The 17,862-nt window shown below is 39.0% G+C and overlaps 1 protein-coding gene across 1 annotated transcript in view; it reads left to right on the plus strand.

Annotated features, from left to right (window-relative positions):
* PRICKLE2 (prickle planar cell polarity protein 2) overlaps positions 1-10,042 on the plus strand; it is a 137,521-nt gene extending 127,479 nt beyond the window's left edge. The window contains exon 8 of the mRNA XM_049777112.1: positions 9,091-10,042. Within this exon, the coding sequence (XP_049633069.1) occupies positions 9,091-9,965 (875 nt within the window). The 3' untranslated portion in view covers positions 9,966-10,042. The remainder of the gene's footprint in view (positions 1-9,090) is intronic.
* Positions 10,043-17,862: the final 7,820 nt, after the last annotated feature.

Here is a 17,862-nt window from a genome sequence, read left to right on the forward strand (position 1 = left end):
TCTGTATGCCTGTGTGATGCTAACATTTGTGTAGTTTCTGGCCACACTGTCTCCTGGGAGAAGAATAAATGGAAGCTTTCACTTTATAGTGGACATCTAGTGCCTTTTTCAAAGGCTGCATTATTTGGAGAAGAAATAAAAAACCCTCTTGCTGCTAAATAAGACAGAGTTCCACATGAAAGGCAAACAGCCTGGCATCTGGGTCTTATGCTCTTGGACCAGATCTTCAGCCAAGTTCCCCAGAATATGTTGGTACATAGATACTGTTGTTCTGAAAGGTAGCATCAGACTATGGTTTCAGCCTGTGCTCTGAGGAGAATGTAGCACACACACACATCGTGCTATGGCTTGACAAGCAAGGAAAGCACATTTATTTCAGGATAATAGAACTCTATTTGTTTGAACTATATTGATTTGCAATATTTTGACACTGAGTTTCATGCTGCACTAGCAAATGGAATAAAGTTAAATTGCATCTGTGTAGACAATCCCAGCTGCAGTTTGGAAGCACAAATAATTTCACCAGTGGATCATTGTTAGTGAGCATCATGCGTCTGGTCTGGTCTGTATGGGTCATGTTTCTAAGATTCATTCATCCATATAATCATTCATTTATCTAGTACTTACTTGCTTTTATAGTGGGTTGGGTGTAAAATTCTTGGGGGTTGTTTTGTTTTGTGGGGGACTTTTAGGCTTTGTTTACTTAATTCTAATGTACCAGGTACTGAGCAAGCCAGTCTCAATTTATTTTATCTTGAAGTTAATAAACTAGCTAAGGAGATGTTGGGAAACATGTATATCAAAAGTATGCACAGTTTCTTTACAGTTGTCATGACTCTTTAAAAGAAAAAGTGTGGGGGCTGGAGCGATATCACAATGGTAGGTCGTTGTACGTGGCTGACCCAGGATAGACCTGAGTTCGATCCCCATATGGTCCCCCAAGCCAGAAACGATTTTTGAGCGCAGAGCCAGGAGTAACCCCTGAGTATCACTGGGTGTGGCCCAAAAACAAAAAGAAAATAAAAAGGATGAGCCAGAGGAAAAAATACGGTGGTAAGGCTCTTAGCTTGCACATGGCTAACCCAGTTTCAAATTCTTGCACTACAAATGGGTCCCTCAAGCATTGCCAGGAATAAGCCCTAAACATCACTGGACATAGCCTAAAACTTTAAAAAAAAAAAAAAAAAAAGAAGTAAGAACAGGGGCCGGCGAAGTGGCGCTAGAGATAAGGTGTCTGCCTTGCAAGCACTAGCCAAGGAAGGACCATGGTTCGATCCCCCAGTGTCCTATATGGTCCCCCCAAGCCAGGGGCAATTTCTGAGCGCTTAGCCAGGAGTAACCCCTGAGCATCAAATGGGTGTGGCCCGAAAAACCAAAAAGAAAACAAATTTAAAAAAAAAGTAAGAATAAAGGACATTCTTCATCTAATCAAATTCAAATACTATTATTTTAACCCATTTTACAGATTATTTAAAGAGGTTCACAAATTGTCCCAGGGCTTCAATTCAGAAAGTGGCTTAGCTATTATGGCTCAGAATTAGAAAGGGAAGGAATATTTCTCAAATTGAGGAAGGAGCTTTGATCCTACAGTTTCATAAGGGACATGCAAGTTGCTTATTTAAACAGATCTCCAGAACTACAGTTAATAAGTCAAAGGATTTTTTTTTCAAACTGAGTAACTAATGATAAACCAGAAGTTCTTTGATTAAAATTGGAGAAATGGTTTCCAGAGAAAATACATGAAGACATTTGTCTTACACCTGATTTACTCAGATTTGATCCCCAGCATCCCATATTATCTCCTGAGCTTGCCAGGTGTGATCTCTGAGCATAGAACCAAGAGTAATTTCCGAGTACCTCTGAGTATTACCCAACAAAGCAAAGGTGAATAAATAAATAAAATTGAATATAACCCCAGATTGTGAGTCACATGTTTAATGAACCACTAATGATACTGACAGATGTGACCATGATATTTTTCCTGGGATAATTGGTGTCTGTTATCTGAATTACAATCTGTGCCTACTCCAGATTGAAGGAACTTGCCTTTTTCTAGCTATGGGGAATATGAAGGATCCATTTGCCTAATTCCACAAATGTTTATTGAGAAAGAACAGGGAATATGTGCTTGTTCAAGAGAGTGCAGGAAATGGGCACCAAAATTCTTTTCTACCACAAGAAGTCCATTAAGTTGGAAGTTTATATGTGAACGTAGGGAACAAATAAACCCAAGATGAATTTCTTAAAAATCAAGGCTACAGTGGCAGGGGAACAATTTTGATACTTGAAAGAAGATCCATAGCAGGTTTCACTGAAGAGGTGGCATTTATGTGAGGACCTTAGTGAGCAAAAGTCAACCATGCAAAAGGAGTTTTCTAAAACGGGGATTAAATGAGCTTGCTAGTATGTTGGAGGAAAAGGAATGCTATATCAGTAATCAACATAGAGCTTTTAGCCAGAGATTTTGAAGAGATGGAAGGCTTAGAGGGCTTCATAAGGACCCAAAGCCATTCAATTTAGAAGCAAGTACACAACGTATTGCTCATAGGTGGTCAACATTGAACGTTTTCTTCATGTCCTAGCTTCAAGACTCTAGAGAAAAGTCATAGGTAGCCAGTAGAATGAGTTAGTTCTCTTGCGTAAAATTAGCAAGTAGCATTTCCAGTTCCACCCACACAGGCTTTTAGGTAAACTCTAGGTTTGAGCAACAGGATCCTCCTGGCAGAACTCTTGTCTTCTTTGGCACAGGAGTGGTTAAAATTATTCCAGGATTTCCCAAGATGAAGAATGGCAGTATAAGAGAGTAAGATCACCTCCAACAGAGTAAGGCTGCCCTTTTAGAAGTTTACTCCTTGTTGACATATATATCTATGCATACACAGCACCTTCTGAGTGCCCTTATTTCCAGGTTTATTAAAGACAGGTCCAGGAGAACAGCATGCCTGTGACTTTATAGTTTTTACTAGATTATTTATGCTGACCCTAATTTCACTCCAGGGCTTGAGTGGAAAGCCCAACAAAAATAATTGCATCCACCTATATAGGTTTTGTTTCAACATGCAATTTTTGAAGTCTTTTTTTCCCTTCCCTATTCAAGTGCCTCTGCTCAGTGTACTCATTTATCATCTTGGGTTGCTATCCTCTCCTCTCTACCTTCAGATTCAAGAGGTTCTGGAAGTGATTAGAATGTTGTAAATCAACTTTTACGATGTGTACATCACAGATAAGCAGCTAGGAAAACAGAATTTGAAAGGTTCGATTGCCAAGGGACCCTTGACAATTATCCTAGTATGAAAAAAATTTTAATGACTGGAAAGTATGTTGTTTGGCAGAATAATTTCTCCATGGGCATATCTAATGTTTAAATTTGCCTCTTTAATAAGAACATTGTTTTATTTTTATACCATTTAATTATGGTATAATTTACATAAGGTCAAGTAAACAAATTAAAACTTTACCTCAAGGAATTTTACATATTTGTCTTCCATTATAACCTTCATCCATAACCAATACAGAACCTACAAGCACATAGAGGTTTCCCTATGCTCCTTTCTGCTGTCTTGACCTCTGTTGTTGGCCTGTTCTTGAAAGTCATGCAACATATACTCTTGTATTCTCAGACTTTTCTATGGGATTCATCAATGACATTGGGTAGAGTTATTCCTTCTTATTATTTAAGTATTCCAATGTGTTGTGGTTTCTCTACTATGGTATTATGGACATTTGGTGCCAGTTATTTTTGTAGTGGTGACTGTCCTGAGCACTCTGATCTCCACCATCTCTCTGATCTCTACTATAAGAAACCAATAACACCACAACACCCCAAAAATATTTCCCATAAATTTTAGATTTTTATATACACCACAATTTCTTAGAAACATTTTATTTGAAATAATTTCAGGCTTACTGAAATTCTACAAGACTGGAATAAAAGCTCTCATTGTTTCCTTTACCTAGATTCACCCATTGTTAACATTTTTACCCCATTTACTTTGTCGATCACTCCCACACACCTACACACCAATTGAGATCACCATTTGAGAGTCAATTATATTTGTCTTGGTCATTACCCCCTTTATGCTTTTGCATGTACTCCCCATAAAACCATCTTGTCCAATGTTATAATTATCAGTTAACTGCAATAAGTTTAGCATAGTTCTTTCAATTCTCCATATCACAAATTATCCTTTATAATATATACATTCTTTACAAAGTAGGTCCCAGTTAAGGATCGGGTATTATATACAGTTGCCATGATTTCTTTAACTCCTTCATCTAAATCATTCACTTAGTCTTTCTTTTTATGTAATACCAAATATTTTAAGTAATACTAGATATTTGGTGGTAAATATTTTTATAATGGTAACTCTTCTGTGCATTATAGGGAGGTACCTTAAATTGTTAGAATGCTTGAATATTGTGCATGGAGGAGGCCAGGATTTCTATCAAGCACATCCTGGCCTTACATAGAACATTTCTTCTGGAGGAACATGACATCCAATTGCACTTCATCACTGATGTTAAGTTTGATTGCTTGTCAGCATGTTGTCTGATTTCTCCACTGTGCAGTTACTAAATTTTCCCTTACAGCTAATAAGGAATGTGTGAAAACACTTAACACTATACAAATATCTTGTTCCTCCATCAGATCTACCCCCTAAATTTAGCACACATTGACTTTTGCCTGAACCACAATTTAACCACAAAGCTAAAATATTGCTGATATTACAATGCTCAGCATTCAACTGTATAAAAGCCCTCTTTCTACCCACTCAGACGATCATTCAGCTGAATAAGAGCCACTCTTTCTACTCATTAATTTATTGATGTTTTATGTTACTAGTAGGGATTCACAAATTCCGTTTTTTTTCAGTAATTTATAAATATTAATGTTTTAAATATTTCGAGTTCATGTTTGGAACCCCTTTAAGTTGAGTTCTATGTTCTCATGAATGTTCATGTTTTTCTTTTAATTTTTTCTCTTTTTTTGCAATATTTGTTTATTTATTTATTTATTTTTTTTTTGGTTTTTGGGTCACACCTGGCAGTGCTCAGGGGTTATTCCTGGCTCCAGGCTCAGAAATTGCTCCTGGCAGGCACAGGGGACCATATGGGGCGCCGGGATTCGAACCGATGACCTCCTGCATGAAAGGCAAACGCCTTACCTCCATGCTATCTCTCCGGCCCCAATATTTGTTTATTTTTATTTTATTTTTATTTATTTAAGTAAGATGGCTACAGTAAATTATAGTAGATGATATTTATTTGTAGATTTACTGTACCTCACCAATATCACATGTTTTTAATCCTCAACCAGTGTCCCTATGTCACCTTACATCTGAATCACCAGTTCCCTACATACCTCACCTAATGTTAGACATCATATTTTTTGTGAATCCAAAATTGGGTATTTATCATTTGCTGATAGTCTTTTTTTTTTGTCTCACTGTATTCATAAATGCATGAGAACATTCTGTATTTGTCTTTCTCCCTCTAACTTAATTTGCTTAACATGGCAACCTCCAATTCCATTCACATTACAGAAAGCTGAGTGATGTCATCTTTTCTTACAAAGTCACAAAGTATCCTATTGTGAATATATGCAACAAATTTTATTTTTGTTTGTTTGAGGGGCCATAACTGTCTGTGCCCTGAGCATATTCCTGGCTCTGTGTTCAGGGACCACTCCTGGTGGGGATCTGGAGACCATACAAAGTTCAGGAACTCAGATTCTATTCAGTCACATGCCAGGTTAATAAGCATCTTACTCTCTGTACTCTCTCTCTGGCCTGTACAACTTCTTTTTTAAGGAGAGGAGTAGCGGACCATCTATCAGTACTCAGGGCTTGCTCCTGGAACTGAACTCAGAGATGACCCCTGGTGGGTTGGGAGGACCAGATAAAATATGGGGGATCAAACCTGAATTGGCCTGAAATGAAATCAAACCTGAAATGCCATGCCCACTGTCCCTATCTGTCCCTATCACAAGTACTCTATCTATTAATATTGCTGTTATACATTTGGGTTGTGTTCATTTCCAAGCACTGCAATGAAGATAGGTGTGCATAAATCCTTTTAAATTAGAGCTTTGTGAGCCAGGGAAAGATAGCATCTCAGTGGGGTGTTTGCCTTGCATGCAGTTGACCGAGGAAGGACCTGGGTTGGATTCCTGGCATCTCATATGGTCCCCCAAGCCTGCCAGAAGTGATTCCGGAGCCCAGAGCCAAGAGTAACCCCTGAGTGCAGCCAGGTGTGGCCCAAAAACCAAAAACAAAACAAACAAAATAAACAAATTGGTGTTTTGTGTTCTGGACATAGTTGCCAAAAAGTAAAATTTCTGGGATATATAAAAGTTCTAATTTTACCATTTTTTTTTATTTTTGAGTCACACTCAGCGGCGCTCAGGGGTTACTGCTGGCTCTGCTCTCAGAAATTGCTCCTGACAGGCTCAAGGGACCATATGGGATGCCGGAATTCAAATCACTGTCCTTCTGCATGCAAGGCAAATTCCCTACCTCCATGCTATTGCTCTGGTCCTCTATTTTTACCTTTTAAGAAAATTTCATACTATTTTCTATAGGCATTGAATCAAATTACATCCCCACCAACAATGAATGAAAACCCTTACCCTTTCAATTTTTGACATTCTCTTATATTTTAGCTTAATGAGATGTTAAAGTTTTGTCTTTTGTCTTTTTTTTTTTTTTTTTTTTTGGCCACACCTGGCAGTGCTCAGGGGTTATTCCTCGTTTCATGCTCAGAAATTGCTCCTGGCAGGCACAGGGGACCATATGGGACACCGGGATTCAAACCGATGACCTTCTGCATGAAAGGCAAATGCCTTACCTCCATGCTATCTCTCCAGCCCCAAAGTTTTGTCTTGTACCAACATTTTTTTCCTAAATGATCACTAATAGTAAGCTAGACATAGAGGGGACCACCTACTCTAGCAGCCTGAGGGGTAATGGTGGGTGATAATAGGTTGCAGAAAGGGAACTGGGGTGGGGGGAGGACAAATTTGGTGATGGGAATTTCCCTGATTCAATGTTAATATATACCTAAAATACTACTGTGAAAGATATGTAAGCCATTATGATCAAAATAAAAATTAAAAAAAAAAGAATTATTTCTCCAAAGAACCTTAGTTAAATTTAAAGGGAAAATGATTTTTAAAAAGACAATTTATTGAAACCAGAGAAATAGTACAGTTAGTAGAATGTTTGCCTTACATGCAGCTAATAACCTGGGTTCATTCCTGTTATCCCATATAGTTCCCCAAGCCCCAGCAGGAGTTTTTTCTTGAGTGCAGGAGCAGAAGTAACCACTGAGCACCATCAAGTGTGGCCCAAAACCACAATAAACTAAACAAAAGTTAAAACCAATTTTTTTACTCATTTTCCTAACTCATGATAGTTCAGTTCCTTCAAATTCTGGCCTACTATTTTCTGCAAAGTCTCTCTGAAAACACTTGATACATTTTTTTGAGTCTATAAACTGACTTTGGAGGCTTTATCATCAATAACAATAGAAAATTGTAGAATCTCCACTCTAGCTAAATACCTAACAGGAGGGACCCTTGCCTTCAATGTGGCTAATGTAGATTTGATCCCAGCACCACATTCCCCAGCACTTTCCAGGAGTGATTTACTGAGCACAGAGCCAGAAGTCTACTCTTAAGCATCACCAGGTGAGCTCCACCCCCTCCAAATGTTCAACAAATGAGAATATAAGTCCACAGAAAATGGGAACACATACCCAAATTGCATATTTTAAGAAGGGGCGGGTTCCTTTTTTTTTTTTTTTTAGTAGTGTTAAATTCTTTATTTTTTCTTTTACTTTATTTTCTTTTATTTTTTTATGGAACATTTCATAGGAATTTAAGATTCTATTTTCTGCTACTTTTCAATAGCAAAAATGCTGATCCTTTTTATGTATCATGCATAATTAAGGCTGTTGTTTTTCTATATCTTATATATTCTCTTTAGAAAGTGCTGGAGGGGCTTGTTGGGTTTGGAGGGCAAGCCTCTGTTGTACATAAGCCTTACTTCTAGCTCTGTGCTCAGCGTTTGCTTCTGGCAGAGCTCAGGGGACCATATATATTGTCAGAGATTGAAAGGGGGTCAGCCTCATGCAAAACAAGCGCCCTACTGGCTGTACTATCTCTCTGGCCCCAGAAAATATCATAAGGTGGGAAAAATGGAAGTTACTGAAGTTAACCTGTCAGCATCTTCAAAATAGTTCTCCATATCACTGATACCAGAAACTCACTTGTCAGCACTTAGCAGGGGTCTCAAACTCAATTTACCTGGGGGCTACAGGAGGCAAAGTCGGAGTGATCCTTGAGTGCAAAGTCAGTAGTAAGCCTTGAACATTGGGGGGTGTGACCCAAACAACTAAAACAAAACAAAACAAACAAAAAAAAATGATTCCTCTAGGGCAGGGCCACAAAATGTTGTACGAAGGGCCTCAAAAGGCTTGTGGGCCGCGAGTTTGAGACCCCTGACTTAGGGGGTACAGGACCATTATTTGGGCATCTACTGTTAGAGAACCTTAGACTCATTGCCTTGTTTTCAAAAGTGCCTTCCCCAAAGAAGGAGGAATGCCTCCAGAGTCCCATTTAGAACACTGAAAGTCGTTTGTTAAACAGCCTCAGACAATAAATATCCCTGCTATACCCAGAGAATCACTTAGTGTTCAGGACATTTGAGATTGGGGGCTTAGGGACAGCAGGCAGAGCAGAAAACTGCCAGAGGCTAACAAGGACATCCGTGAACTAGACAGGTAGCAATGGGACAAGATTCTAGTTCAGTGTTGCCAGAAACTGATTGAGCAAATTGGGAGTCTCTACAATTTCAGGTCTTCTGATCCAAAATATCTTTCATGCAGCTAGCATCAACTAGAATAGAAGAGGTACACACAGATACACACAGACACACACAAACACCCTTTGTACAGTGCATAAATGCAGCCATCTTGGACTTGGTGACTACAGAAGACCTCTAGTGACTGCAACTCCTAGGGTCTTACTTTTTTTTTTATTATTAATAACCATGGTCCTCTCTCTTTTTCTCTCTCCTTCTCCCACCATAGGCCTCTCAGCGGATGGTGGTGCCAAACGCCAGGAGCATTTGTCCCGGTTTTCCATGCCTGATCTCAGCAAAGACTCTGGCATGAATGTCTCAGAGAAGTTGAGCAACATGGGCACCCTTAACTCGTCCATGCAGTTCCGCAGTGCAGAGTCTGTCCGCAGCCTGCTCTCTGCCCAGCAGTACCAGGAGATGGAGGGCAACCTCCACCAACTGGGCAACCCCATCGGCTACAGAGACTTGCAGTCCCACGGCAGGATGCACCAGAGCTTCGATTTTGATGGAGGGATGGCAGGGAGCAAGCTGCCAGGGCAGGAGGGCGTGAGGATCCAGCCCATGAGCGAGCGCACCCGCAGAAGAACTACTTCTCGGGATGACAACCGTCGTTTCAGACCCCACCGGTCCAGGCGTTCCCGACGTTCTCGTTCTGACAATGCCCTCCACCTAGCCAGCGAGAGGGAGGCCATCTCCAGGTTGAAAGAGAGACCCCCAATCAGAACTAGGGAGGACTATGATCAATTCATGCGCCAGCGAAGCTTCCAGGAGAGCCTAGGCCAGGGGTCCCGGAGAGACCTGTATGGCCAGTGTCCCAGGACTGTGTCTGACCTGGCCTTGCAGAATGCCTTTGGGGAACGTTGGGGACCCTACTTCGCCGAGTATGATTGGTGTTCCACTTGCTCGTCCTCTTCAGAATCTGACAACGAGGGTTATTTTCTAGGAGAACCTATCCCCCAACCTGCCCGCCTGCGATATGTGACCAGTGATGAGCTGCTCCACAAATACAGCTCCTATGGTCTCCCCAAGTCTTCCACTTTAGGGGGCAGGGGACAGTTGCACAGCCGGAAGAGACAGAAGAGCAAAAACTGTATCATTTCTTAATAGGGTCCAGGCCCAGGGCATGGGGGAAGGTGGGGGGCCTCAGAATGTACATTCAGGAACTTGCACTGTTTTCAATGTTAAAAAGCGCTTTGAGGTGTAGTTAGGGGTGGGCTGGGCTGGGGTGGGGAGGTGGGGGGACAGGGGGAGAAGAGGGAAAGCTGCTCTCTTTGATAGAGGCAAGGTTACAGATTGACTCATAGGGAGTCACCATTCTTGGCATGTTGAATATTATTTGCACATTTCACTTTGAAAATGCTATAGACTCTTATTGATAAAGGCCAGGGTTGGGTCACCTCCTTCCAGTCTGTCTGTATTGAGATGCCACTCAAAAGATGGCAAATTGTTTCTTGCTCGCTTATTTCCTCTCTGGTTCTCTGACTTTTAGGAAACCCCTCCTTTTTTTTCCCTCCAATATGTAATTTGTTTATTAGCCAGGACCCAAGACTAAGTTATTTACATGTCCATTGTAAATGCAATGTAAATGAGAGTTCTGATAAAAATATTTTTGTATTTTGTAATATCAAAGGAATTTCTATATCGTAGGACTCAGTGGAGAATTGCATGCCTATCCAGTATTGTCTTTGAGTAGTAGCCAAAGGCGGTCCAGGACCTCCTTTACTCCTTTTTCCTTTTTTTCTATACAAATTTGTTACATGTCAGTGAGACTTTTTTCAAAAGTTTATTCAATTTGGCTTTTTTGTGATTGACAAAAAAAATTTAACTTCTACCCAAAGTATTTTTTGCTCTAGTTAAAACTTAAGGAACCATCCTTAAGTCACCTCCCACCTCTCAGTAGAATTTAGTATCAACAAAGTGATAGTATTTTTCTTATTGCACCTTTTGCCAATTAGAAAAAAAAACCAACCAGTGTCAATAGAGTTCCTTGAGAAATGCCATCCCTGCTGGGAACATTGAAGTTGCTTACTATTGATCTAGTCCTTGGGAACATACAAGTGACCGTGAGTGGTGCCGTTGTGTGATGTCAGCATGATGTTGTTTTGAGTGTGGCATTATTTTTCTGGTGCTCATGTGTCCTGGATTTTATTATCTGCTTTCCTTTACCAAGGCAGACAGAACCACTGCCTTAGCCTGACTACCAGTTGTCCTCGGTTCAAATGAGCTTAAGCTTTAGGAATTTAGGGAGAGAAAGTTCCTGTGGGGCCCTGGAAATGATGGTGTGTTCTTGATTTTGTGTCATACGTGGAGAAGCAAGAAGGCAACTTGAACATAGAAAGCAGGTTAAGGGTAGAGACGGAAGGGGATTTAAAGGCCGGTTAAGCAAAGAGCTTTGAAAATTAAAGCCCAGGGGAAGTTGCAACTACTTGGAAGAGCCCTAGTGTTTATAGGAAGAATCTAGTTTAATGCAGCCATCACCATAGGATCTGGGTGATGCAAGTAGGTTGAGCTGCTCAGGAGATTTCATTGCAATGGCCTTGAAAAACAAATTGTATTGAAAGGAATATTTTGAACTTTGGGACTGGTCAGATAGAAAACGGGCTCCAAAGTGAGTTTGCTTAAAGAAGACATTTACCAGTTGTGTTTATAGTAAAATATAAATAAATAAAAATAAAAAATAAAAAAAAATTAAAAACTAAAAAAAAATTTAAAAAATAAACTGTTTAGCTTCCTTCAGTTAAAAATGAAGCACTTGCTTCTTCTTCCATTCTCTTCCTCCCCTTAATGGATTGTGGCAGTTGAAATAATCCATCGGAGGACCCACCTTTAGTGAGGTGTACTGTCGCTGTATACACAGTGTATCTCAGTGGCCTTCTGCCCTGGTAGGTGAGCGTGGTCTCTTTTCAGTATAGTAGTTAATATTTTCTAGTATTTTTTTATGGAGAGAATGTGAAAAGTGGCTTTTCAGACACCATCTCAAATGGGTCTGGGGAAAGGAAGGCTATAAAGGACATGGACATCGTACTCCATTCAGGATGTATTAAACTAATTTGCTTTTCAGGTATTAATATGACATTTGTCATTGTCACTGATTAAAAAAAAACAATGCAAATGTTGGTTGTGACTGTTTTTCCGCATGCTATCTTCATATCTAAATGCTTCATTAATTATTCAAGCCTCTGGAGAATTAACTCTATTATGTTTGTATAGTAAGTTTGTAAACTGCTTGGCAAACTGATTAAGAAAAAAATGTGCAACACCACGCTACTAAAGTGGTAGGTTTCTGGTAGATATTGGGAGAGTCCAATTTGAAGTTTTGAGTTCCTTGCCTGATGAGAATAAAACGCATTTTGGGAAAAAAGAAAGAAAAGTGAGTGGGGGTAGGGATGGAGGCGAGGAAGTATAGCTGGCTCAATTTAGCAGTAAAAAAAAAAAAAAAAAAAAAAAACGTCTGTCCTCAGTGGCCTGGAATCCAGTGAAAGAAATTCTCCTAAGTAAATGTTGCTTTCTAACTGTCCTTTCAGAGTACCACTTAAATTTCCCAGATGAGGCTTTAACCACCATCAGCAGAAAGAAAGTGGCCTAGAAATGGACACATAACCACAAAGATCAGGAGGAAAGAACAAGTTCACAGTGAGCTGTCCAGAAGGCATTTGACAGCTAAGTGGGTTAGTTTTTGAGACATAATGAGATACAAGGCTCAGGGTCAAACTATCTATAGGCAAAAATGGTCTCCATCTATTGCTCCACTATATTTCTTTTTCTCATCCCATCCCATTCCACCTGTACAGGCACAGAGAATGCTGAATGGAGGAGGGATAAATTCTTCCAAGGTGACCTTCTGAGTGAATGCCTGAAAAAAGACAGAATGCACTGTATTAGGAGTTCTACCATTAATAATAATTTACATATATCCCAGAAGCCCATTTATCTGAACCTAATGTGGTTTTTCTCTGAGGCAAAAACTTGGGAATATTACCTGATTCTTCCATAATAAAATTAATTCTTTTGGTTTATATATGCTTGTTAGGTTTGTACTTCAACTCTTTTATTGTATTGTTATTTTATCTTCTGTGTGCTGTTTTTCAGAATTATAATCTTTCCCCAGTTCCTTCTCTTTTTCAAATATTCTGTTTGTTTTCTATCTTATTTCAGAGTGATCGTTTGGCTTTTGATTAAAACCATAACTTTGGAGTTCCATTAATTTCTTATTGCTCCCCAATTCAATAGCCACAGAGCTGGCTCTTTTGCAAGAAGTAAAATTTTTCCACAATTCCTGAACAGCCCTCCAAACACATACCATCCCTGATACTGAGAATAGACTTCCTAGTGGCCTTGTGACATTTATCTTGGAATTCAGGAACCCTTTCTTGTGTTTTATTATTCTGGGATCTCTACCAAAAATGAAGGTGAATAAGGTGAACAAAAATCAGACTGCTGATTACTAGTTCTGCAAATATTTAAGGATAGAATTCCTAGTATTTGTTTAACACTTCCCACTTCACCTTTCATTCTCTGTTAGTCATCTCAATGCATCAGGAGTTTTCTATTCTGAATATGGAGTCGGAGGCAACTTATTCTTATCCTCTTTTCCCATTCTGCAGGATGCTTTTTCAAGTGATATTTCTTTCCTCTGAAGCAACTTTCTATTCTTTGGGTACCAGTAGCCATTGTCGGGTATAGGTCGAATTGTCAGTGATGGCATAAATGAGGCATTGTAGCATATGAATTGCTATTCCTGAAATTTGGACAGATCTAACTAGTGTATCACTGTATACTTTCCCAGAGAAGATAGATATAGCCTGAAAAATCTTTGTAATCCTCTAACTGGCTAATACCAATTAAATAGAGTTGATCTTATTAGTTTGCTAACAAATCTTATTGTGAATTGATCCTTTTTACTCATCTTTTTATTCTGGCTTTTTTCATTGGCCAAAACAGTACAATAGTCATTTAGAAAGTATCACTCATAATAGTGGGACTTAAATCCCCCCAGATTATAGATGCCAAAAATGGGTGACCTTTTTTAGGGTAAATAATGAGAAATTTCTTTGGTCTTCTATTCTTGTGTTGTTTGCCAATATTATAGGCAGCCTTTTGTTAGTCATTTTGCAGGGGTCAGATAAAATTTCTCTTCTTCATATAATCCCCTAACAAGAAATAATACAAATATTTAAGTTCCAAAGGAGAAGTGTTCTTGGCATATATCTGCCTAATGGGAACCAGATGCTAACACACAAGGAAGATCTATGACATTGGAAAAATGGAACCAGTTTTCTGAATATTTTATGCCAAAAGAATTGCCTTCAACCAGTGGTTAGCATTTTCAGTGCTTTGAAATGGATTTCTGGGAACAGAATTATAGGTGTAGCACAGGTGTAGCATTCAGTCTTCTCTGCAGATTTTAAAGACAGTTTCAGATTGCACCATTTGACTTACAAGTCTAAAAGCACAAAAGAAGTGGAACTAAAAGGAACTTGGCCTTGCCTCCATAGTGGCTGGTCCCTGTGGGGCCTCAGCAGACACTGAGCTTGTTTGCATGACCATTTCAAAGTTGTCATCAGGAAATCATGAAAGGATTGAATTCTTTTTTATATCTTCTCAATAGTAGCCCAGTCAACCACAAGACTCCCATAAAACATGACTCATTCTTGGGAGCTATACAATTTTGTAAGCTTACTTCCTGTTGCAATAGTCCATTTCCCCAAAGGAAATAAAAGGGGAGGAGGAAGTCATGTATTGTTGGAAATGCATTTCTGTGATTTAGATACAATAAATCTGTAGAATAGGAAAAAATATGTCTTCTATTCTGAAAGCTTTCTGAGCCATCCTTTCAACCCTCCTGGGCATTTGACCATTGACATTCAAAAGGTCACTAGCCAAACTTCCCTAGACTTTTTAAGAGAAAGCTACCCACCCAGCAAAGTTTCTTCTTAAGCCTATCGTGTTGATTTTCTTTTTTACTTTCAAGTCTTTTGAGTCTATTACAGATCCTAACAACATTCTAAGGCATATAAGTCTTCTTAGAAAATCAGGACTTCAGCAGTTTTCCTTCTTCTAAGACAATCTTTTCTGCCCAGGATTGCTTTGCCCATCTCCCACTTTACTTACAAGTACATAAACAAAACCCCAAAGGACCCAGGAAGGTGAGGCAGGCCAGAATCTGTGTTGTATGTTGGGTGTTAAGCTCTTTGTTAAGAAAATCTGCAACAGGCATATGGTGTGGGTTCTGCCAGAGACTGTTGTGAGCAATTTGCTTGAGATTCGTGCCCTGTAAAATGGATATGATGTTTTACTGATGTCTGTAATACATTTGTAAACTTCCAATAAAATTTGAATAAATGAAATGTCACCATGTCTTCTCAGTCATCAATATTGGGAGTGGTTTTTGCCTTTGAGCATCTAAGCAAAGAAGAGGGAAAGTTATTTACTATGAAAGAATGAACCTGACCTTTAAAGCAGGATTTGTCTGTCTTGGATCTCTGGACATGTTGAGACCTTTGTTCTTGTTGAGGAAGCTGATTCTATGTCTCATAGGTTGCTCAGCAATATTGCAAATGGAAAAATATTGCTACCCTTTTCCAAGCCTATGACAATTAAACATGTCCACCGTTCACACCCATTAGGATTACTACTCCCTAGAGATTAAAAAAAAAAAAAAGGATGGGCAAGGATACGAAAACACTAGAACCTTTGTGCATTATTGGTGAGAACAGGAAACAGCACAGCCTTGGGGGGGGGGGGACAGCATACAATGGCACTTCAAAAAGTTAAAAATAGGATTACCATATGACCCAAAAATTTCACTAATGGTATTTTCTCAAAAGAACTGATACTAGGGCCTCAGAGAGAAATTTGTACATACATTGAAGTATTATTTTAAGGAGCTGAAAGGTGGAAGTCACAAATGCCATCAAAGGATTCATAAATAAGATGTGGAATATATACAGAATGGAATGTCATTCCTCCTAAAAGAAAATTTTGACACATGCTGCAATATTGATTTATCTTGAGAATGTTACACTAAGCAGTTAAGGCAAAAAGACAAACACTGTATAATTCCATTTTTATGAGGCATCTGAAGTAGTCAAATTATTGGATACGGACAGTAAAAGGGGCAGGGCAAAGTGCGAGGAGAATGGGAAGATAATTGATAGGTACAGAGTTGCTGTTTTGCAATATAAGAATTCTTCAGATTGGTTATACAGCAACATAGATGTACTTTTGTTTGTTTCTGGATCACATCCAGGTGTGCTTAGGTGTGGGTGGAGCATTATTTTTGTTCCCAATGGTGTTTGGGGACCTTGAAATATTGAGTATTAAACTGGATCTCCCACATCAAAAGCATAATCTCCAGGCCTTTGAGCAACTTCCCAGGTCGCAGCTGGGGCATATTAACAAAACTGAACTATATATTTATAATGGTTAAGATGCTAAATTTTTCATTTATTTAAGCATGATTTTTATTGTCTTCTGTTCCCAAAAGAATAAATGCTCCCTGTTTGAGGATCACCAGTTTAAATACTTTGTCTTCTTAGCTTATATATTCTTTGGGCACATTTTGTGAAAGGTACTCTTTTTCCAACTACTATTAATTTTTTATTTTTAGGAAGAATTAAATTCAGATTGCACCCCAAATATTTTTATATTTGAATTTAAGTAAATAATAAATTTTATGGAGAGTTATATCCAATGCTATCTTCTGATTAAGATGATATTATTGGGGCCAGCGAGGTGGCGCTAGAGGTAAGGTGTCTGCCTTGCAAGCACTAGCCAAGGAAAGATTGCGACCGCGGTTCGATCCCCCAGTGTCCCATATGGTCCCCCTAAGCCAGGGGCAATTTCTGAACGTTTAGCCAGGAGTAACCCCTGAGCATCAAACAGGTGTGGCCTGAAAACTCAAAAAAAAAAAGATGATATCATTATCTGAAAAAATGTCATGTAAATTACATTTCTCAAGCTTGAGCCATAAGATTTGGAAGTTACTTATCACTTATTCAGCAAATAATTTTTGAGAGCTGGTTCTAGGTGCTTAAAATACAGCAATGCACAAACAAGCAAAACTCCTTTCCATACAGGAACTTACAAATAGACCTTTTGACAAGGTAAGAAACCTGAAAGAGCAAATAGTCTTACCTATCCTTGCCATTAGGATGTGGAACTTGCAGATTGTGTTGAATATGGCAATACCAGGCCTGTTATGCATACAGATCCTGTGAAGACAAAATCCTATAGGTAGTCATGGGCTTACTCAATGATCCCTACTCCCTTCCTGTTATACAGCCAAAATGATTAAAGTCAATCATAAAGGTCAATCAATAGGTCATTCTATAAGTGACCTTCAACATAATAAGCAGAGCCAATCAGGTCCCTTCTCTCAAAAACATTACCAATTTTTAAAAGGTAGAATAGACATTTTGCCAAAAAAAAAGACTTACTGTATATACTCGAGTATACGCTGAGTTTTTCAGCACACAACCCAAGCTAGGCTTATACTCGGGTCATACAGGTTATTTGATTCGGTGAGCGTGTGCACCAAATCAACTGCACATAGTCTCCAGTCGTTTTCTGCTGTCTGCTGGAGGGTGTGGTGCTTCAGCTCAGTCCACAAGTCATGGCTGAGCTGAAGAGTAGGCAGCTAAACTGAATTGTATGCCACTGAACTATTTAACCCACACTAGTCTTTATTTTTAATTAATTTTTTATTTTTGATTATGAGAACAATGATGCAAAGAGGACAAGGTAAAGTTACAGTGAAAGGACAATCGTCCATAAACAGAGTTCTCAGAAGAAATCTCCTTGCTGACACCTAAATATTGAACTTACAGTCAAAGAACATTAAGAAAAATAAGGCAGAACCCATGTACAATTACTTTGTCCACAAGTCCCCAGATTGTAGTACATTATAACATTTCTTAGCAGTACACAAAGCAATCTAAAGCCATGAGATTTATGTAACTCCTTAAACATTGAAGGCATAATATTTTTTATATTTTCATGC

This window comes from Suncus etruscus, chromosome 7 (genome assembly GCF_024139225.1).
Source record: "Suncus etruscus isolate mSunEtr1 chromosome 7, mSunEtr1.pri.cur, whole genome shotgun sequence".
In the NCBI taxonomy this organism is placed as follows: Eukaryota; Metazoa; Chordata; class Mammalia; order Eulipotyphla; family Soricidae; genus Suncus; species Suncus etruscus.